Below are 22,837 nucleotides of genomic sequence, written 5' to 3'. Positions count from 1 at the left end.
TGTACATTAAGGAATGTCATTTAAGTCAGGCTTTAGCAATGGTTTTATCATTGCCATGCCAGTCCTAGAAGGGGGGAAAGAGGGTGGAAACAGGGTGTTTTCAAGGCATGGAGAAGCAGCATGGCGTAGTGGATAGAGCATGGGCCTGTGAGGTCATCCACTTGTCTGCTATGTGATCTTGGGCAGGTCACTTTACTTCTCTGGGCCTCAGTTACCTCATCTCTATAAGCAGTGCGGCTTAGTGCAAAGAGCACTGGCTTGGGAGTCAGAGGTCGTTGATTCTAATTCCAGCTCTGCCACTTGTCTGTTGTATGACTGTGGGCAAGTCACTTCACTTCTCTGTGCCTCAGTTACCTCATCTGTAAAATGAGGATTAAGACTATGAGCCCCACGTGGGACAACCTGATTACCTTGTACCTACCCCAGCACTTAGAACAGTACTTGACAGATAATAAGCACTTCACAAATACCATCATTACTGGTATTATTATAGGGACTGTGTCCAACTCAATTTGCTTGTATACACCCCAGCACTTAGTGCAAACACCAAATAAACACCATCTTGATTATTATAATTATTAAGGCAGCAGAAGTTGTGCTGCTATCATGGCTGCTACTGCTTCTGAATCCCATGTCTCAGCCTCCTGTATCAACATGCTGGAGCAGGAGAGGCTTAGGACAGTGATGGAAACTGAGGAGGAATGTGTCCAGGAATGTAGAGACTGGAAGTTGCGACTTGGGATTTGACTGATACCCAATGATGGCTAGAAGCTGGCATGCCAGGCAGGGTGGCTGAATTATATTACCATCTGGTCCATATGCTAGAGTTGCCAGCACCAGATCTAAAATTCAAATATTTACTTCTACTGGGAAACTGTGTGACCCTGAAAGTTTCCCCCAGGAAACAGTTAATTTTTGAGGATCCAAGTACAGAGACAGAAGCAACAGGAGTTCACAGGGATAAGGAAGAGGTGGGACTCGGGGGGGGGGGGGAAATAAACTGGATGATGGGGCAGAGAAATTGTCTTTTCCTGGCATCTCTGGGTATTCTTGTTAATTTGGTCTTCCCATCATTTGATTATTTCCAGTTGCTTATATATACACCATGAGAGCTGACAATTTTATTGTCCAGAGATTTTCACGTTTCAATCCCCCATCAGGTAATTTCTCAGTTACTACAGGTGATCAGTTTCTATATTACATTCATGAACAATATGCTAGGTGAATAGACCCAGAGGCATCCTGGATTTTTGGCGTTGTCTACATAAAAGGATTTAGTACTGGCATTCACTCCATCGGGAAAGAGACAAGCAACATGACACCTCCTCCACAAAACCTTGAGAAGACCGTGGAAACTTCACAGTCTTCACTTAAAGAGCAGTCAGTGTGGCCGTGGCTGTGCCTGTGAATGCTGAGCCACTAAGGAGCCTAAAATTCTGCTTCTCTAGCCACAGTACATTACAGTTTTTGTTTTCCGTCTTTAAGAGGAGGATGATGGTATTTTTAAGTGGTTTCTGTCTGCCATGCAATTTCTCAAAATTTAAAATTTAGGTTCCACTGCTGGTGCACTTTCACAGTGTGTCTAGAACTGTGCTAGGACATTATCAGATACCTAATGGAACCCACAGAACTTTAAATTAAAATTGGTCTTAGTTTTGCTTGAAGAATAGTGTTTTAGTGCAAAGACTTAGCAAATACTCATGAGTGGCCCTGGCTAGATAAGCTGTAGAATCAAGTGACAGTCAATATAGATGTCCCACAGGGATAAAAGAGATTGTATTATCATTATTGTTATTATTACATTTATTAAGCACTTACTATATGTCAAGCACTATTCTAATGGCTGGGGTATACACAAGTTAACCAAGGTTGGACACAGTCCCTGGAACTCACAGTTTAACTAGGAGGGAGAACAGGTATTGAATCCCCATTCTACAGGTGAGGAAACTGAGGCATGGATAAGTAAAGCTATTGACCCAAGGTCACACAGCAGGCAACTGACAGAGCAGGGGTTAGAACTCAGGGCCTCTGACTTCCAGGCCCATGCCCTTTCCACAAAGCCATGCTGCTCCTAGATTATAGCTGTAGATTGTAAGCTCCTCCTTGTAGACTGAAAGCTCCTTGTGGACAGAGATTGTGTCTACCAACTCAATTGTACTATTGTACTTTCCCATTTATTCAATCGTATTTTTTAAGCACTTATTATGTGCAAAGTAGTGTATTAAGTGTTTGGAAGAGTATGATGTAACAATGAACAGGCATATTCCCTGTCCACAATGAGCTTACAGTCTAGAGGAGCATGTAGTACAGTGCTCTGCATACAACAAGCTCTCATTTGCATACAGTAAGCACTCAAAAAATACTATTGAATGAATGAATGAATAAATACCACTGATTGCTTGATTGACTGTAGAGCTTGTATGCCCTACATATTTCTGGGAGGTATAGTCCCTAGAGAGACTGTGTCCAAGTCTTGAACTTAAAAGCCCCAGAAACACTTGTTTAGGCCCTTTACATGAGATTATGCATGTGATCATGCATGAAATCTGGGACATTTCCTGAGGGAGCTGATGGTACCGCCCACGTAGCCCTCCCCAAGGCTGACTATGCAGCTATTCTCAAGTGAACGGCCAGCTATTCTTGTTTGCAAGAGAGAATGAAGATATATTTATCTGGTCTGTTTGGAAGAGACACTTCTTTCGCTGCAAGCTGACACCTATCTCCTTTCTGGAGGAAGTCTCATTAATATAGAGATGTGGGCACAGTAGTAGTTATCATTTTTAAAGTGCCCAGGCTCTCAGAAGCAATGCCTGTGTGAAAAGAGGCTCGGAAGTGTGACAAAATGGCTCTGAAGCAAGACAGCGGTGGTGGTGGCCAGGGGGCCATCAGGGTTCACTTTGGAGAAACGCTATGAGTACAGGGGTAAAAAAGGACTTGTGTACAGCGTACTCACATTCCATGTGCACATGTAATGTAGCACAATGGTATTTGTTTGCCAAGCACTGTTCTAAACACTGGGGTAGATACAACATAATCAGGTTGGACATAGTCTCTGTCCCACAAGGGGCTCACAGTCTTAGTCCCCATTTTACCTATGAGGTAACTGAGGCACAGAAAAGTGAAGTTACTTGCCGAAGGTTCCACAGCAGAGAAGTGGTGGAGGTAGGATTAGAACCCATGTCCTTTGACTCTCAAGCTTGTGCTCTTGCCACCAGGCCATGCTGCTTTTCTTCAATAATGATATTGACAATGATGCCATAGGGAACACTACATGCGTAGCAAGAAGAGCAGAGGGCAAATTTTTCTCTGCCTCAGGAAAGCTAAATATCTGACACCAGCCCTGCCCATTACTGCACACTATTTCTAAAAACAGAAGGCTGTTTATATAGCTGTTGATGGAAGTGCTACTCTTTTTTGTTTTAATGGGATTTGTTAAGCGCTTACCATCTGCCTGGCACTACTAAACACAGGAGTAGATACAAGATAATCAGGTTGGGCACGGTCCCTGTCCCACATGGGTACACAGTCTTAACCCCCATTTTCTAGATGAAGAAACTGAGGTACAGAGAAGTGAAGCAACTTGATCCAAGTCACACAGCAGACAAGTGGCGGAGCTGGGATTAGAACCCATGACCTTCTGACTCATTCATTCAATCGAATTTACTGAGTCCTTACTGTGCGCAGAGCACTGTACTAAGCGCTTGGAAAGTACAATTCAGCAATAAAGAGAGACAATCCCTGCCCACACCAGGCTTACTCTATCCACTAGATCAAGTTGCTTCTCAAACTCCCTTTATCTTTGATCTAGTGCAAAAACTAGGCCTTTAGTAATAGAACAAGAAACAAAACTTGTACTCCCGAACAGAACCGGTTTTAAGGACTGGCATAAACAGTTCGGCAGTTTCAGGATAGTTGACACTTTGTGGTGGGGAGGTGGGGAGGAAAGCACAGAGGGGAGAGAAAGAAAGAGAAGGATTTAAGAAAGTTCTGGTCCTTGAACTTCTCAGCCTTCCCCCCACCCTGTTCCAAGACCTCTCAGGCTCGGCTTCAGTTTCAAGGTTCAACATCACCTTGGACTCAGTCCAGAGAGGGTATAGATGCAGATCTTGCCCTGGAAACTGGAAACTCCTTATGGGCAAGGAACAAGTCTACCAACTCAATGATATTATACTCTCCCAAGTGTTTAGCACAGTGTTCAGCACACAGTAAGTGCTCAATAAATACCATAAATTGACTGATTGACCTACTGCAAAAGTAGGAATTAAGTTTTTAGCCTCATCTGGGCTCTCTTAGGGCAGTCCCACCTATTTCAATCATTGAGAAGCAAGGACTGAGCTAGGGGAATATGATATGTCTTGAAAGGACAAGCTACATTCAGGAGAAAACAGGAAGTGCAAGGCGTGAAGCAGAGCAGCAGCAGAAATCGATCTGAAAATAGTCTAAATCATGTCGATAAATTACTTGTTGTTTTACAAAATTTGCAAAGCCCAGCTCAGTGATCAGAGAAGAAGCAACATGAAGTCCAAAGGCGAATTGAAGGCAGATTCCAGATTGAGGAATAAAGAAAGACACCATTTTCATCAGGAAGGTGCGACATCCCTGCTGAATGGTACTCTCCCAAAAATTTAGTAGAGTGCTCTCCACACAGTAAGCACTCATTAAATAGCATTAATCAATTGATTGAGAGCAGCTCGGGTTTTAATTCTGACTGAGTGCAAATAATTTCTGAGAATACTTTGCACAGGCATTTACATTTTTCTGTGAGAGCAAGTGGGCTAAGTCTAGGAAGGGGATCCTCAGACAATTACAGTATTTCTATCTACAGCAGGGAAAGAAACCATCTCATTATTGAATAACTTTAATATAACAGATTCTGAAAAGAGGAACTAGAACCTGATAATTAAGGGATGTCAGAGTTTCTATATTGACAGAAAATTGCAACATCTGAAGGATTCTGACTTCAAGTTTCAGGTAAGATATCAGGCAAAAGATGTAACTTGCTACTTATCTGAAAGTGCTAAAGAATTCAGCCAAGCCTACAATTTTAGAACTACAGCAGATTCTTTCATTAGAGATCAAATCTTGATCGGAATAAGGAATGAGATATAGAGAGAGCTATTGAAAGTGACTGAATTTAAATATTTTAATGATAATTATGTCAGGCAGATGAAGTTAATTAGTTAAAAATCCACTAGGTGGGAAACAATGAAAGCCAAGACATGGCAAACAAAATATAAAATTTAGCTAACATTCCTCTGCCTAATCTCAGGTCATGCTATACAAGCTCAAAATGCTTTCCCAATGCTTCCAACACCAGCATGCTTTCTTGCATGATATTAAAACCACACCTTAGAAATTTGCATTAAAATAACTTAGAGCCCATACAGAAATTGTGTAGGCAAGCCAGGGGCCCAAGGCAAGGGGTGGTTGGGTAGAGTGGAGAAAATTAGTTTTATTGGGGAGTTGGACATTTGTCTCTCTTTGGTTAGGGGGCCATCTTAATTCTTTTGAGACATTTAATGAAAGGGGAAACAAAGAAATTAAATCCCCGACACAACTGATATTTGATCATCATGGCCGATCAAAATGGGTTTTTCAGGACCAGTTCTGTCCTGCGGGGAATCTGAAACTCCAAACCAAACTTGACTTGACCACTCTTCCATTCACTGATAAAACAAAGCCTAGTTCTATCAATCCATTGGGCTTGGATTTTTTTTAACAGAATTTGTTAAGCACTTAGTGTGTGCCAGGCACTGTACTAAGCGCTGGGGTAGATCCAAGCTAATTCAGATGGGCCCAGTCCCTGTCCCACATAGGACTCATTCCCATTTTAAAGATGAGGTAACTGAGGCACAGAGAAGTGAAGTGACTTGCCCAAGGTCACACAGCAGACAAGTGGCAGAGACAGGATTAGAACCCAGGTCCCCTGACTTCCAGGCCCGTGCTCTTTCCACTAGACCCTGCTGCTTCTCAGTGGGACTTGTTCTCTCAGTCTTCTCCTGGAAGAGGGAGAGAGGCAACTCTGGGCCCAGTAGCAGTTGTCTTTTGGGTTCTGGCTCAGCCCAGACCATCCTGCTAATGAAGGTGGCTGAGAGGGTGAGAGTTGCTATTTGTGGACACCCTTAGTACAGATACCAAGTACTTATTAAGTGCACCCAGTAAACGCTCTTTATTGAGCTGATTGATTAATTGATTGAACACTCAGCCTCGGTTCTGTAAGAGTCAAATTGCCCATTGGAGTCAACAGTACTTGGTTTCCTCTCAGAAACGTCAGTCACACAGAAACATCAACTCCATGGCAGTGAAGGAAGTCACTGTAGTCAGGGGGAAGAACCTGGATACAAGATGGGTGCTCTTGAGGGAAGATGGATGTTTGGGGGCATCGTGGCAGCACGGTAAACATCCTGGGGCCGGCTACTATAGCCGCTGTTGGCAGGGAATGTATCTCTTATTCAGTTATATTGTACTCTCCCAAGTTCTAAGAACAGTGCTCCGCACACAGTAAGCGCTCAATAAATACGATTGACTGACAACTAGTCTGTCATGGGCCTTTTGCCAGAGCTTCTCTATTCCAGTTAATAGGAGCCACCGCTCTAGAAGAAGATGGCAGAAACTGGGTGGCAGCAGAGAGTAAATAACCTCTCTCATTCCTCTCCCTTTTTCCCTTTCTTCCCTTCTTCCTCCTTCTTTCTCTTTGTCTCCTCCCCTTCTTCTCATTCCTCCTCTTCCCTTTCCTTGCTCCTTTTCATCTTATTTCTCTGTACTCTGGACAGGCTGAGGCTTTGAAGCCCAGGGGACTCTGGGACAGGTAAGGCTTTTCCTCCCCGCTTCCCAGGCTTCAGGGGGCTGACCGGGAGCTTTCGGAACCTCACCCAACTGCAGGCTGGAGGAAAGAAAAGGAGAGGGACTTCTGCCCCTAAAAACCATATCCTCTTAAAGTCTCATCCCCTTGAAGCCCTCCCACCTCAAAGCCTGCCCCCAAATTCACAGTTGCATTCAAAATGAAAAGTTAGAGACACCACAGTTACATACCCGATATTATTGTTTTCAAGGTTGAAAATGAACCCAGAATGCCAGGAGCGTGAAATAGACAATAATATATAACAACCATAATGGTTGTGGTATTTGTTAAGCGCTTACTACAATACCAGGCACGGTACTGATTGCTGGGGCATATACAAGCTAATCAGGTTGGCCCCAGTCCCTGTCCCATGTGGGGCTCATAGTCTTAATCCACATTTTACAGAGGAGAGAAGTGAAGCATGGAGAAGTGAAGTAACTTGCCCAGGGTCATACACAGCAAACAAGTGGTGGAGCCAGGATTAGAAACCAGGCCTTTCTGACTCCCAGGCCCATGCTCTATCCACTAGGCATACAGTGATCCTGGGGCCCTTGATGACAAGAACAGATTCACTCCCAAAGTCATTCCATGGCTTTGCCCCCAGCTGACTCAGTCACCGTCCCAAATTCAAATTTACAAAGTCAGAACACCACACTTGTTTCTCTCCTTCTACTTCACAGATATCGGATTGGAAGCTTAATGAAACCCATCTTAAGAGGAAATAGAAAAGGAAAGTTCGATGAAACTTAAAAAGGCCAGAGGAGTACAACTAGAAAAGCTCAGTACTTATGCAAGGCCTTTCCATCCAGAGATAGCATATTTGTGGGGAATGTCTCCTTTTCAAGAATTGGCCCGTGGCTACTTCCACCTTGGCCATGGAGAATCTGGAGTCTCATAAAAACACAACACTGGTCTTGGAGAGAGAAAAAGTGAATGGCACATTAGTGGTTTATTATCTCTTTAGTGCTGTGCCAAGGCATTTGATAAAGATAGGTCTGTGGATGTCCAAACAGGATCTGCAGCTGTTGGCTGCCAGGTAATCCAAAGTCTCTCAAGGCACTCCTCAGCAGCATCTCACAATTCAGCAATGAGCATTCACAGATCTTCAGGCTCCTTACTTGAGCAAACTCAGTTAAAGTGCACCAAAGCATAGAGAAGTCCACTGGTGCTTCTGGGGGAAAAACGTAGTCAATTAACACAGTTCTTCGTGATTCTTCTATCACTGTCCATTGGTCTGATGCTTTTTGGAACGTTATTGGTGACTTCTTTTGAAGGTACCCTCTTGGAATCCCTTTTAACCTGTTGGAAAGGTTCAAGAAAATTTAATGAGTTTCAGGAGGGAGACCTTCAAAGATCATAGCCCTGGCATTTTTAGGTGGTTAGAGACATTCACTAGAAAAATCATCATGGGAAAGAGCAACTGGTCTCCGATTTTTTTTTTTCTGTAGGTCATGTTTACAAAGGGAACAGATATCAATAGTAAGGGCCAGCCTGTTCCTATGAAAAGGTGAATGCAAAAAGCTCTTTTTGAATATTCACTCTTTGTGGGTTTTTTCTCTCTCCTTAATTAGATTATAACTTTCCGAGCTGTCAGTTGGGTTTTTAGTTCTTAGCAATTAGAAGCAGCCAAATCCAGGCCATAGTTTTGGTTAATGTTAGAGGAGTATAGATTTTTCTTTTCAAAACAATCTTTATGAAAGAACAACTATATTCAACATGAAAAAATTTAATGAAAAGGAACCAACACCCAGATTGTGTCTGATAAGAGAGCTTCCCCTACAATGTATTTTCCAACCACTTAGTACAGTGCTCTGCACACAGTAAGTGTTCAATAAATATGATTGATTGAATGAATGAATGAATGAGTAAGGTTCAATCATGCCATCATCTACTCCCTGAAGAACCACCCCCACCCCCCGGCCCACCCCCACCCTGCTGTCAGTCCAGTTGAAAGATGCCTGGATTCTAGTTTCTGGTTCTGCCTGTAGTTGATTTAAAGAGGGGGAAGATCACATCTGCACTTTGCAGTGGGCTACAGTCCTGCCTGGATTCGACTCATTGCAGTTTATGTCCCATCGGGAACATGGCTCTCAGGGACAGAAGAGTGGTAGACTTGTTGTTGGGCAGAAAATGTGCTTGTTTATTTTTATATTGTACTCTCCTAGTACAGTGTTTAGTATAGTGCTCTTCAGACAGTAAATGCTCAATAAATATGATTGAATGAATGAATGCCACCCAAGCCATTACCACGAAGAACCACTCCCCTGTGCAGGTAGGTTCTTGGTCCTGGATTCTCAGGCCCAAGGTTAATCTACTGTATCTGGTGGGAAGCTCCATCATCAGCATCGGGAAACTCCCGCTGCAGATAGCAGGCCCTCAGGATTTCTGAGAATGTCTGTACAATCATTCTCCTTTAAAAGCAGGCACCCCCATCCCACCCACTACTTACTAATATTAATAATAATAATGGTACTTGTTAAGCACTTACTCTGTGTCAAGCACTATTCTAAGCACTGGTGTAGATATAAGTGAATCAGGTTGGACACAGTCCCTGACCCACATGGGGCACACACTCTTAATCCCCGTTTTACAAACCAGGGAACTGAGGCTCAGAGAAGTAAAGTGACTTACCCAAGGTCACACAGAAGACATGTGTCAGAGCCTGGATTAGAACCCAGGTCCTTCTGACTCTCAGGTGTGTGATCTATCCACTAAACCATGCTGCGTCTCAATTTAGAACCATTTGGTTCTAGTTGCTTAATTTTGTCTCCCATTCGTTATGTTTCACAACTGCTAAATACTGCCATAAGGTAGTTGTTTGCTCTCCCCCTGCACAGTGGACTGCCTTGAACTGAGGAGCGATCCAACATGGGTTATTAGAGACAAAATGTGGGATGTCAACCAGGGCACTGTGAATGTTAAAGACAGAAAATTGGGATAGGTGAACCAGTGTCTGATTGCATGACATTTCTTTATCCAAAAAGTTTTTTTGTTTTATGAAGTAAAACCATTATTAGGCAAATTTCTGCCTGATTTGCACTTCATATGGCACATCCCAAGAGTATTTAAAAGCTTGAATCTGAAAGCTTACAACTCTGAAACCTCAACAGATAATAATTTAGAATTTAAGTTCAAGGCTCCCAATCTTTTAGTTGTTCATAGATATTCAGATTCCAAGACAATCCTTCCTTTATAAGTTACCTAGTGTGACTGAACGACTTCCCCTAACTCCTAATTCTGAGTGGAATCTCCTGAAAAACATTGCCTTGGTCCCAGGATCACTATTCTTTGTGCATAGCCTCTGTAACGATCTTTTTTAGGTTCTGAAGTTCTTGTCTTTAAGCTCCGAACAAAGCATATTGACACTGTAATCAAAATCAAGTCAGAAAATCCAGAATTTCAATTTTGAATTCTTGAATCAATCAACCAATTAGTTGTATTTATTTTCTTTTTATGGTATTTGTTATGTGCTTAGTATGGTTCAAACACTGTTCTAAGCGCGGGGTAGATATAATCAAGTTGGACAGGGTCCTTGTCCCACATGGGGCTCACAGTCTAAGTAGGAGGGAGAACAGGAGAACTAAGGCACAAAGAAGTTAAATGACCTGCCCAAGGTCACAAAGGAAACACTTCGCAGAGCCTGAATTAGAACCCAGCGCCTCGGGCCTCCGACCCCTAGGTCCAGACTCTTTCCACTAGGCTGCTTCTTGAATAACTCTCATCTGTTTCCCCATTAATCAAGTGTGGTATTTATTGAGTGCCTTCTGTGTGCAGGACACCACACTGAGCACTTGGGAGAGTACAATATAACAGAGTCAGTAGGCACATTCCCTGCCCAGGATGAGGTTACAGTCTAGAGATATGAGACTATGGCCAAGTCTGCCTGGGACAGGTGTCGACGGTTTTTTCCAGGGGCCAAAAAATTAGTTTTTGACTGGAATCTACATAGGATAAAAACCACTGACATCAACCTAACATTACCAGAGATTGTCCCCTGCAGTGGCCTTGATTCAGAACCCTCCCTGGGCTCCTGAATGAGATTGCATCTTGCGCTATTGTGGCATCTTAGTCCTCTCCCTCTCCTCATCATTCTTCTCCTCCCACATTAGGGCTGATGCCAGAGACCGACAGTCTCAATAGAAAAGCAGCGTGGCCTAGTGGATAGGGCACCGGCCTGAGAGTCAGAAGGACCTGGGTTCTAATCCTGGCCCTGCCACTTGCCTGCTGTGGGCCTTGGGTAAGACACAACTTCTCTGTGCCTAAGTTACCTCATCTATAAAATGTTAAATACAATTATTACCACATTCAGGCTCTAGCACTAACAAAACTCATATGAAACAGGACAAACGTAACTGCAAAAGTCAGGCATCTAAGGTTCCAATTGACAAGTAAATTCCTAATAATAATGATGGTATTTAAGTGCTTACTATGTGCCAAGCACTGTTCTAAGTGCTGGGGTAGCTACAAGGTTATCAGGTTGTCCCACATGGGCCTCATAGACAATCTCTATTTTAGAGATGAGGTAACTGAGGCACAGAGAAGTTAAGTGACATGCCCAGAGTCACACAGCTGATAAGTGGCGGAGCTGGGATTAGAACCCATGACCACTGACTCCCGAGTCCGGAGTCTTTCCACTAAGCCATGCTGCTTCCCTAGTGAAAGAAGTAACTACTTGGTCAGATAAGGTTTTTCTGGGGAAATTTGGCTGGATAATATTGCAATTCTCATTTTAGAAATGAGGAAACTTTAAAGGCCCAGGCTGGTACAGATGCACACCGTCCCCTATCTTGGATTCTGAGAACGGGATTAGAGTACCATAATAATAATAATATTAGTGGTATTTGTTAAGCACTTACTATATGCCAGGTACTATAATAAACGTTGGGGTGGACATCAGCAAATTGGGCTCACAGTCTTAATCCCCATTTTACAGAAGAGGTAACTGAGATCTCACAGCTGACAAGTGGCAGAGCAGGGATTAGAATCCAGGCTCTTCTGATTTCCAGGCTGGTGCTCTACCCACTAAGCCATGCTACTTCTCCAACCCTAGTCTTTAGGCTGGCATTTATAGACTCCAGCTACCACATGGTTACCCTAGTTTTTCAGCCCTGAGATGACATGAACAATACCGGTCAGCCCTTTCTTTTCTGAGATACTGTGAGAACTATTGAGATAGCACTTTCAGTTCCTAGGAGACACTGTTTTCAGTTCCTAGGAGAAAGCTGATGTGTAATTTTTTTATACCATATGATTATGACCTTTCTATGCCTGTGGCCTCAGAGAACGCAGACATTTCTATTCTCTTTGATGTGGTTCTTAAGTACACAGTTTGTCCTCTAATTTATTTTCTTTTATAATGTTGGAGGAGAAAGTGTCACTTCAGTGATGGCAAGTACCTCTTTCATTTTCTTGCTTGGCTGAATCTAATCCTTTTTCTGTCCCTGTGCTGTAGATAAGCAGTTTTGTCTAGTGGATAGAGCACAGATCTATAAGTCAGGAGACCTGGGATCTAATCCCACGTCTCCCACTTGCCTACTGTGTGTGACCTTCAGCAGCTCCAATTAACTTCTCTGTGCCTCAGTTTCCTCATCGGCAAAATAAAGACTACATACCTGTTCTCCCTTCTACTTAGACTGTGAGTCCCACATGGGACAGGGACTGTATCCAAACTGATTAACTTGTATTTACCCCAGCACTTAGAACAGAACTTGACACATAATAAGTGCTTAACAATTATTATTATCATTATCATGATTATTATTATCATTATTATGATTATTATTATTATCATCATTATTACTTGAACTGTAAGCCCATTTGGAGAGGGACCATAGCCAATGTGATTATCTTGTATCTACTCCAGTACTCAGTATAGTGTTTAGCAAAAACAAGATACTTAACAATTACCACAATAGTCTCACAGCTCTATAATGCCTATTTATTCACCTTTTCTCACAAATGTGGTGTTTCTTTTTCTTCTCTCCTCCTACCAATATTCCTTTAAACAACACCCAATCTCCCAGACAGGGACAGATTAATCCTCTGGTAGATACAGAGCAGAGGAAGCCTGATGGAATGATTGATATACAAGGTTTTGGAGTACTTGAAAATCTTTGAGGGGAAAATGACATGAGCAGAAAAGGCAGATTGAGGCAATTTTTGATAGCAGTAAAGGAGCAAAAGTGATTTTCTCTCTAGACTGTAAGCACCTTGTGGGCAGGGAACATGTCTACCAACTCTGCTGCATTGTACTCTCCCAAGTGCTTAGTACAGTACTCTGCACACAGTAAGCTCTCAATAAATACCCTGGGTCCATTATCTTCAACGTTCAGAGATTGTGAACAGCAAAGGCAGGATGAAAGAGTAAGAATGTCTGGAGGTTGTCTTAAAGAACGGCAGAAGATTGTCTTCAGCAAACAGGAAGAAATGAAACAAAGAAGCAGGCAGAGAGGAATAATAATAATAATAATAACGTTGGTATTTGTTAAGTGCTTACTATGTGCCGAGCACTGTTCTAAGCGCTGGGGTAGACACAAGGGAATCAGGTTGTCCCACGAGAGGCTCACAGTCTTAATCCCCATTTTACAGATGAGGTAACTGAGGCACCGAGAAGTTAAGTGATTGTATAAGGAGGAAACCCCTGACCATGGAGGGAGACCATTAGGATGACAGTTTATAACAAATCAGAATCCAAGAGAACAGGGACAGAGAGAGATGAAATCATACCAGCCTCCTCCACAAGTGATAATAATAATAATGTTGGTATTTGTTAAGCACTTACTATGTGCCAAGCACTGTTCTAAGCGGTGGGGTAGACACAGGGGAATCAGGTTGTCCCAACTGGGGCTCACAGTCTTAATCCCCATTTTACAGATGAGACAACTGAGGCACCGAGAAGTGAAGTGACTTGCCCACAGTCACACAGCTGACAAGTGGCCTAGGTGAGATTCAAACCCATGACCTCTGACTCCAAAGCCCGTGCTCTTTCCACTGAGCCACGCTGCATGGCATCCCCTTCCCCCACCCCCAGAGAAACATCAAGTGTAAGGAGATCCACTCTGAGGGTGTAACTAGGGAGGAACATGAGACTTTGGAAGGAAGAAGTGGGCTTGTTTGACTGCGATCTTTGCTGCGCAGGTCAGTGACCCCCTTCTAGTTTGCCAGTGTGGGAGAGCCATGATATCCACCCATCTTCAATAAAACATATTGCTCTGGACAGTCTGGCATGTTGGATTGTTCTTGGAGTGGTAACTATACTGAGACAGGATGGATGAGGGGCTCCTTTGTTGGCTGTGAGATCTCTCTATGGCTTGGGAAGTCTGGGAGCCTTCTTGATGAGGAAATTCCCTTAGAGGCTTCTTCTTCTGTCCCTAGGTTAAAACAGCCCTGCCTTCAAGATAGTGGATCTGGAATTTTTCATTCTCTAGGCTTAACTGCTTGAGGGCTGGGACCATGTTTACCAACTCTATTGGATTATACTTTCCCAAGCACTTAGTATAAGGCTCTGTACCCAGTAAGCACTCAACAAAGACCACTGATTTATTGATTAAACTTCAAATCGAAGCAATTTATCAGTGATGACAAGAAATAAACCAACAAGATTGCTAGGACTCAGTACATTTCCACTTGGGAATTTTAATTTACTGGAAATGATGAACAAGAGAAAAGCTGGGTTTTTAAAAAATTTTAAATTTGCAGTTTGAAGCTCTAATCATATATCACAAGTTCAGCGAAAGCTGTTTGAAGGGAACATCTGTGGTTGCACTCAGGGATGGATTTTTGGCCAATCATTTTTGATTACAGATGGCTTCCCAGACAGGCTTCACTCTAGACAGGTGGCTAAGGCAAAGGATGCTAATTGTACTCATTTGGCTGTTGGAGGAGAGTTGAATGGGCAAGAGGAGAGTGAGCTGATTAACTTCCTGTTCTGTTTGCTAGATGGGCAGGTTTCTTGAAATGATACTTGCACATCCTCCCAGCTCCAACTGAATGGTTCCTGCCATTGAAGAGGCAGAATGATGACTAAAATTGTTCAACATTGTGCAGTGTCCTGGAGCCCTAGAGACCAGTACTGAGTCCTTGGGAAATCAGGCACTTGGAAATGAATGATGGTACTTCCAGATTAGCCAAATTAGTGCTTCAGTTGCAACTGCTGGAATAATAATAACTGTGATATTTGTCAAGCACTTACTATGTGCCAGTCAATGCACTAAGTGCTGAGGTAGATACAAGGTAATTGAGTTTGACACAGTCCATATCCCACACGGGGCTAACAGTTTTAATCCCCACTTTATAGATGAGGTGACTGAGGCTCATAGAAGTGAAGTGACTTGCCCAAGATCATACAGCAGATAACTGGTGGAGCTGGGATTAGAACCCAGGTCCTTCTGATTCCCAGGCCTGTGCCCTATCCGCTATACCACACCTCTTCTCGAATGTTTTTACATTCATGGTTCAGCAGTAGTAGCAGAACATGGCCTAGTGGATTAATGTTATTATTATCATTATTATTATTATTATCATTATTATTATCTTCGTTCACCAAGGTACAAGATCAGAAGAAACGGAAAGTTCAATTGACACAGTAAACATTTGATAGGAGGCAAGACAAGAGGATTTGACTTCCTTCCTGGCTATTTACTGACCCTTGAAATTACCAAGGTAATAATTTCTGAGAGTTTGTGGTAGAAATAGAGAGAAAAATAGAAGATGAAGAGAGAGGGGAATAGGAGAAAAATTCATCACCTGAAAAAGACACACCCACTCCATACAAACTCTGCCTTCACTGCCTCCTCCCATTCCCACCCACCTCACAGGTAGAGACAAACTGGCCAGTCCGAGTCTGTAGGTCTATGAAACACCTGTTTGACAGCTATCTGAGCCAGAAAGAAATTTGGACCCGTCAGGGCTGGAAAATTACAGTGATCAAACCATAATGCAATGACATATTGAGTCAGAAGAGTTTCCTGGTAGATTGAAAGCACAATCTGACTGGCTTCTTGCTCCCTAGTCACATCCAGAATGTAGAAACGTGGAATAGATTGATCTTCTACAGAACCATTATTTACTCAAATTTTTTAATGATATTTGTTTAATAGTAATAATAATAATAATGATGGTATTTGTTAAGCGCTTACCATGTCTCAAACACTATTGTAAGCAATGGGTTAGATACAAGGTAATCAGGTTGGTCCCACTTGGGGCTCACAGACTTAATCCCCATTTTACAGATGAGGTAACTAAGGCACTGAGAAATCAAGTGACTTGCCTAAAGTCACACAGCTGATAAGTGACAGATCCAGGATTAGAACCCACAACCTCTGACTTCCAAGCCCGTGCTTTTTCCACTAAGCCATGCTAACAGCTTACTATGTGTCATATACTGTTCTAAGTGCTGGGGTAGGTACAGGTCAATTAGATTGGACATAGTCCCTGTCCCTCTTGGGGCTCCCAGTCTAAGTAGGAGGGAGAACATATATTGAGTCCCTATTTTACAGCTGAGGAAACTGAGGCACAGAGAAGTCAAGGGACTTGCCTAAGTTCACACTGAAAGCAATTGGCAGAGGAGAGATTAGAACAGTGGCATTAGTGAAGGGTCAGGCAGAGCATCATTTTGTCAGCCCTACTATTGTAGAGTAGCCTTAGGGTTTTCAATCACTCAGTCATATTTATTGAGCATTTACTGTGTGCAGAGCACTGTACTAAGTACTTGAGAGAGTGCAACACAACAATATAACAGGTACATTCCCTGCCAAGGGTTTTGGTGAACTTCTCTGAGCAGCCAAATTTACTTAATTGCTCCAACTCTGTTTTGTTGATAACCTCAAATGCTTGTGGGCAGGTAATGTGTCATCCAACTGTTATAGTTTTCTCTCCCAAGTGCTTAGTACAGTGCTCGGCACCCAGGAAGCACTCAATAAATACCATTGATTGATTTTGTAGGGTCTCCAAGTGCAATAAAGACAGCTTGGTGTTTCTCCCTACACTTCTCCATTCTCTGACCTGCACAGTGCTCATCTCTCCTGTGTTGTCTTTTGACCAGAGGCCACACTGTGATTCAGAAGTTCATGGTTGTTTCTATTCTTCAGGATCCTGGCCAGAAAGATTCTAGATAGTATGCCAGAAATAATAATAATAATAATGTTGGTATTTGTTAAGCGCTTACTATGTGCAGAGCACTGTTCTAAGCGCTGGGGTAGACACAGGGGAATCAGGTTGTCCCACGTGGGGCTCACAGTCTTCATCCTCATTTTACAGATGAGGTAACTGAGGCACAGAGAAGTTAAGTGACTTGCCCATAGTCACACAGCTGACAGGTGGCAGAGCTGGGATTCGAACTCATGAGTTATGACTCCAAAGCCCAGGCTCTTTCCACTGAGCCACGCTGCTTCTCTGAAGCAGAAGTCAGAAATGAAGACCTGTCCCATTATTTTTCTTGAAGTGATGCTTATACTAGACTCTTTGAAGCCTTGTGGCAATTTTTCAATATCACAGGTGTCAAGGAAGCAGCATGGAAAGAGTAAGCGCCTGGGAGTCAGAAGACCTGGTTCTAACACTGGCTCTCCCACTTGCCTGCTGTGTGACCTGGGGCAAGTCACCTAACTTCTCTGTGTCTCGGTTTAAAAACAGAGATTCAAAACTTATTCTTCCTTCTTAGACTGTGAACTCCATGTGGGACAGGGATTATATCTGACCTAATTATCTTGTATCTAGCCCAGCAATTACTAAAATCATTGGCACTTAGCAAGTGCTTAACAAATACTATTTATTATTGCTATTAGTGTAATTATTACTACTACTACTACTAAGTTATCCCCTTGTTTGAAGGTTTCTGCAGGAATGGCATAAGATCCAGGTGATCTCTGAATTTATATGGCATTGATGGTGGAGTAATTTCCTCAAAAGTTGGAGCTAAGGTCATGACTTCATTCTTTGGCCAATTCTCTGTCAATCGATCTGTCACTCTACCTGTCAATCCATGTTATTTATCCAGCGCTTACTGGATGCAGAGCATTTTACTAAGCACTTGACGGAGTAAGTACAGCAGAGTTGGTAGACATGTTTCCTACCCACAGGAGCTTACAATCTAGAAGGGGAGACAGACATTAAAGTAGGTTATAGATAGGGGAAATAGCAAAACAGTAGAACATGGCTCTCCCCTTGTGAGTTGAAATCTCTGAAGATGATCCCCTCGCTCCCCGTCCCCCAGCCGATATCATACCACTAACCCATAATGCTCAGTGTGCTTACTCCATTCCTGTGCTCATCAGATAGTGATAGTACCCAAAATGCATCTGTCTTTCTCTTTATTAATATGCCTTAGAGTGGAAGCATATACAGTGATAATGAAGCAAGTACTCTTGTTTTTGAAACTCAAATAGAAAGACAATGGAGTATTTATTCTGATACTGAATTCAATGTTTAGCTCATAGAACAGTTTGATAAATACCATCACTACTGCTAAAATTATCAGCACCAAAGACTGGCTAATCACAAATTTGATACTTGAAAAAGTTTGCTCTGAAGAGGGAAGGAGGTGTGCCCAGCACTTGGCTTCGTGAGCTGTCCATCATAGCAATTATGCTTTGCTCAGGGCCAAAAATCAAATCCATAACAGGCTGGTTTATATATAACAAACCATTGGAAGCAGCATGGCGTAGTGGATAGAGCACGGGCCTGGGAGTCAGAAGGTCATGGATTCTAATCCTGGCTCCATCACTTGTCTGCTGTGTAACCTTGGACAAGTCACTTCACCTCCCTGTGCCTCAGTGATCTCATCTGTAAAATGGAGATTGAGACTGTGAGTCCCATATGGGACAGGGGACTGCACCCAAATGGATTTACTTGTATCTATCCCAGTATTAGTACAGTGCCTGGAACATAGTAAGCATTTAACAAATATCATAATTATTGATTATTATTTTCATTAACAAGTGTTATTACTTCTGGATGCTTGGCTGTTGTTAGCCCTACCACCTATATACCATCCTCAGAGAGTTGGGACAGGGCCCCTAGTGCTGTTTTCCTGATGTTTAGGACTCCAAGTGACAAGCAACACTTCTTCATAACATTTAAACTTTCTTCCTTCAGCTGCTGATTTTTTTAGTGTATCTCTTGCCCAGCAGCTACATCTTATTCCCCAGACTAGGTCTTCAGAATGGAATCGTTCACTCAACTTCCTCTTGGAAAGGCTCTTGCTGAGCTCTGAGAAATGTGGCTCAAGGCAGAAAATGCTAAGAACAGAAGATGTGCTTCCACAAACAAAACTGTGATTAAGAATCCAAAAGAAGCAGCGTGGCTCAGTGGATGGAGTACGGGCCTGAGAGTCAGAGGGACTCACAACTTGTCTGCTGTGTGACCTTGGGCAAGTCTTTTAACTTCTCTTTGCCTCAGTTCCTCATCTGTAAAATGGGCGTTAAGATTGTCAGTCCCATGTGGAACATGGATGGTGTCCAACCTGATTAGCTTCTATCTATGCCAGTGCCTAGTACAGTGGTAGCATAGAGTAAGTGCTTAACACCTGCCATAAAAAAAGAAAAGAAATATCATGATCATCACTTAATTCATTCAGTGAAAACACAGACTGAATAAAACCTAACTGTTCTGGCACGTGAGACATTGGTACTATCGATCAATCAATCCATCAGTGATATTTTTAGAGAGTTTACTATATGCAGAGCACTATATTAAGCACTTGAGAGAATACAATGCAAAGGAATTAACAGGCACATTCCCTGCCATAACAAGTTTACAGTCTAGAGGAGTCTCAAAAGGGTGCTGATTAAATACCTTGCCATCTTGATCTAAACACCTCTCGTAGTTTCCAGGGTACTAAACAGGGCTGGACTCCAAGATGGAACATGGTCAAAAGTAATTCTCCTGGCACTGAAGTTAGTCACATAATTGCATTCCTACCTCCGCACTTCTAAAGCCATTCTGTTTCTGTGTCTGAGTTCCTGAGCCATGGACCGGGGGTTTGGTACATTGAGTGCCACAGCTAGTTTTCTTCTCGGTGTTCATTATTCCACTTGCAGCTGAGGGCAGGGTGACACAGGTCTGACTTGATAGTCCATCTTCCAAAATGCCTGGGTGAGGAAAACCAAGAACAGAATAAAGCTACTAAATGTTTCCTGCAATAAAGTGGCACTCGAGATCCACCCCCATCCCTCCGCCACCCCAGTTTACAACTTTTACCATCATTTACCTCCTGAAGTTGTTATGAGATTCATTTCAAGATGTCAAGAGCTATGAGGGTTTCAGATAAGAGACACTGAATAAGTGTAGATTTTATTACTAAAATCAAAAATTAAAAAAATTAATAAAATCAAAAGTATTCATTGAGCACTTACTCTGTGAACAACTTAACAATATGCACTTGTTCCAAGCTATATTATTAGGTTTTATTTCCTGGGAAGCATATATTAAGTTGTCAGTTCATTAGATACTTGGAAAGTCTTCTTTACATAAGCTATTTACATTGGTTTGTAAGCTCCTTTTAGACTGCAAGATCATTTTGGTAAGCGAAGAACATGTTTACCATCTCTGTTACATTGTACTCCACCAAGCACCTAGTACAGTGTTCTGTACATAGTAAGAGCTCAATAATATGATCGATTATGATTTGTTACAAGACCTAAATCCTCAGTTAAATGACCTACAGTTGACTAAACCCGGAGCCATATGGCTGGTTGTTGGGCTAAAGCCAGGCATTTGAGAAATCTGCTTTAAAAGCCCAGCTACCACAATGCTGAATGTAGTAACCACTCTTTAGCATGTCTAACAAATTCTTTCCAATGATTTATTCTGTGGAAGAACATCTGTTTGCCCTAAAGCACTCTCCATCAAAGGATCTTCAAGAATTTTCAAGTAACTACTTCATACTCAGGATGGCGGTGCCGTTCTGAGGACACGATGAAGCCCTCAAGTCCCACTTTCTCCAGGAAGCCATCCCCTATTAATTCCCAACACCTTAAACTATATTATCTCAGCAGCCGATTTCTCAGCACTTATGTATATACAGTCAGTAGTATATTCGATTATTTATTCTGATGTTCCAGCTGGACATATTTGCAATCAGTCAATGGTATTTACTGAGTACTTACTGTGTGCAGAACACCATACTATGTGCTTGGGAAAGTATAATACAACAGAGCTGGTTGAAGCATTCCTGTCCTCACAGAGCATACAGCCTAGAACAAGCACTTCTACTTATTTTACCCATGTCTTTCCTCCTCCTTCCACCACTCTGTCTCTCTTTCCCCCATGAGATTGTAAGCTCTTTGTGAGCAGAAAGTATGGGTTTTCCTTGTGGTGTACCTTTCACATGCTTAGTATTCATTCATTCATTCATTCATTCATTCAATAATATTTATTGAGCGCTTACTATGTGCAGAGCACTGTACCAAGCGCTTGGAATGTACAATTCAGCAACAGATAGAGACAATCCTGCTTTGCACTCAGTAGCCGTTCAATAAAATCACCATTTGAATGGGAGCAGGAACCCCAGGCTTGAGGTAGCACCCCATTCAACCACTCTGAGAGCAACAACCCTCACTTTCCCACTTTCCCAACTCTCCACTCTAACTCTCCCTTCTTTCCAGAGGGCCAAAGCAATCCCTGGAGCCACGGTGAAACCTCCCTTCCCTTTGTCCACTATTCATTCATTCACTCATTCATTGAATCGTATTTATTGAGCGCTTACTGTGTGCAAAACACTGTTCTAAGCTCTTGGGAGAGTACAGTATAACAACAGAAGCATTCCTGCATACAAAGTGCTCACAGTCCACCACCTATGTGACCCCTGTCCCACTCCTCTTTCCCTTCTCCTCATCCACCCAGCTCACCAGCCCAGGGGAAGAGACTCAAATGTTGTCTTTCTCCTCCCTTTACCCCTTGGAGTCTTCTCCCAGTTTTCTATGCTGGGGTGGCACTGTTGTGGTCAATAAATTGACCAATTTCTTCCAAGCAACACCTTGGAGAGAGCTGCGTGGTTTAGTAGAAAGAGCATGGGCCCAGTAGTCTAAGTATCTGGTTCTGATCCAGGCTTTGACACTTGCCTGCTTTATGGCTTTGGGTAACTCACTTCATTTTTCTGTGGCTCGTTTTCCTCAGTGGTAAAATGGGGATCTATTACCTGTTCTCCCTCTTAGACAGTGAGTCGTCTGTGGGGTAAAGACTGTATCTGACCTGATTATCTTATATCCACCCCAGCACTTAATACAGTGATTGGTACATAGTAAGTGCTTCATAAATACCATTATAAATTACAATCCCAGACAGCAGAGGCCTATATTTCACAGAATCAAATGATAATTAGAGCCAATTAGCACTTCACATTAAGGAATTCTCTCTCTCTCTCTCTCTCTCCCTCTCTCTCTCTCGCACTCTCTCTCGCACTCTCCCTCTCTGTCTCTCTCCACCTCCCTAGCCAGCAAGCCAGAACACACTCTGGCAATCTTGTGGAATGTCTTCAGGTACTGAATTTTGAGTACATTTGCTCAGGATTTTATCTTGAGGTTTGCGGGGGGGGGGGGGGGGGAGGTAAGCTGGAGGACTCGGATAAATTGTTTTTAAAACACTAAGGCAGGTAGGATGAGTTTGGAGTTAAGAGAACCAGCAGAGTGAAGGGAAGGGCTAAGCAAATGGGGAGGGGTTTGTCTAGACCTTAAGTTTGTCAGTGGGCAGGGAATCTGTTTATTGTTGAATTGCATTCTCCCAAGCATTTAGTATAGTGCTTTGCACACAATAAGTGCTCAGTAAATATGGTCTGACTGAGACACAAATTTAAGGGAGGTTGGGCACAGGAAGGGAAGATTGCAAAACACAGCTTATCTGGAAGACAGCTAGCAGAGAAAGGGAGATTTTCGATATACTGACCAGGGCCAACTAGTGTGTTTATGTCTCTGATGGACAAGCATTTAAAAGCAGGTTTAATTTCATTTTGCTTTTCAGAAAAAACAAGTTAAGGATGAGTTGTTACTTTTTTCCCTGACAAGA

At 42.7% G+C, this 22,837-nt stretch overlaps 1 protein-coding gene across 1 annotated transcript in view; it reads right to left on the bottom strand.

Annotated features, from left to right (window-relative positions):
• Positions 1-7,755: 7,755 nt before the first annotated feature.
• BAALC (BAALC binder of MAP3K1 and KLF4) overlaps positions 7,756-22,837 on the bottom strand; it is a 41,532-nt gene continuing 26,450 nt past the window's right edge. Inside the window, exons 2-3 of the mRNA XM_029063409.2 lie at positions 19,757-19,926; positions 7,756-8,140 (exon numbers count right to left, since the gene is read on the bottom strand). Coding sequence (XP_028919242.1) covers positions 8,030-8,140; positions 19,757-19,926 — 281 coding nt within the window. The 3' untranslated portion in view covers positions 7,756-8,029. The remainder of the gene's footprint in view (positions 8,141-19,756; positions 19,927-22,837) is intronic.

Source organism: Ornithorhynchus anatinus, chromosome 4 (genome assembly GCF_004115215.2).
Source record: "Ornithorhynchus anatinus isolate Pmale09 chromosome 4, mOrnAna1.pri.v4, whole genome shotgun sequence".
NCBI classification, from domain to species: domain Eukaryota; kingdom Metazoa; phylum Chordata; class Mammalia; order Monotremata; family Ornithorhynchidae; genus Ornithorhynchus; species Ornithorhynchus anatinus.
Note: the sequence above shows the minus strand (reverse complement) of the source record. Positions and strands in the feature narration are given on the sequence as shown.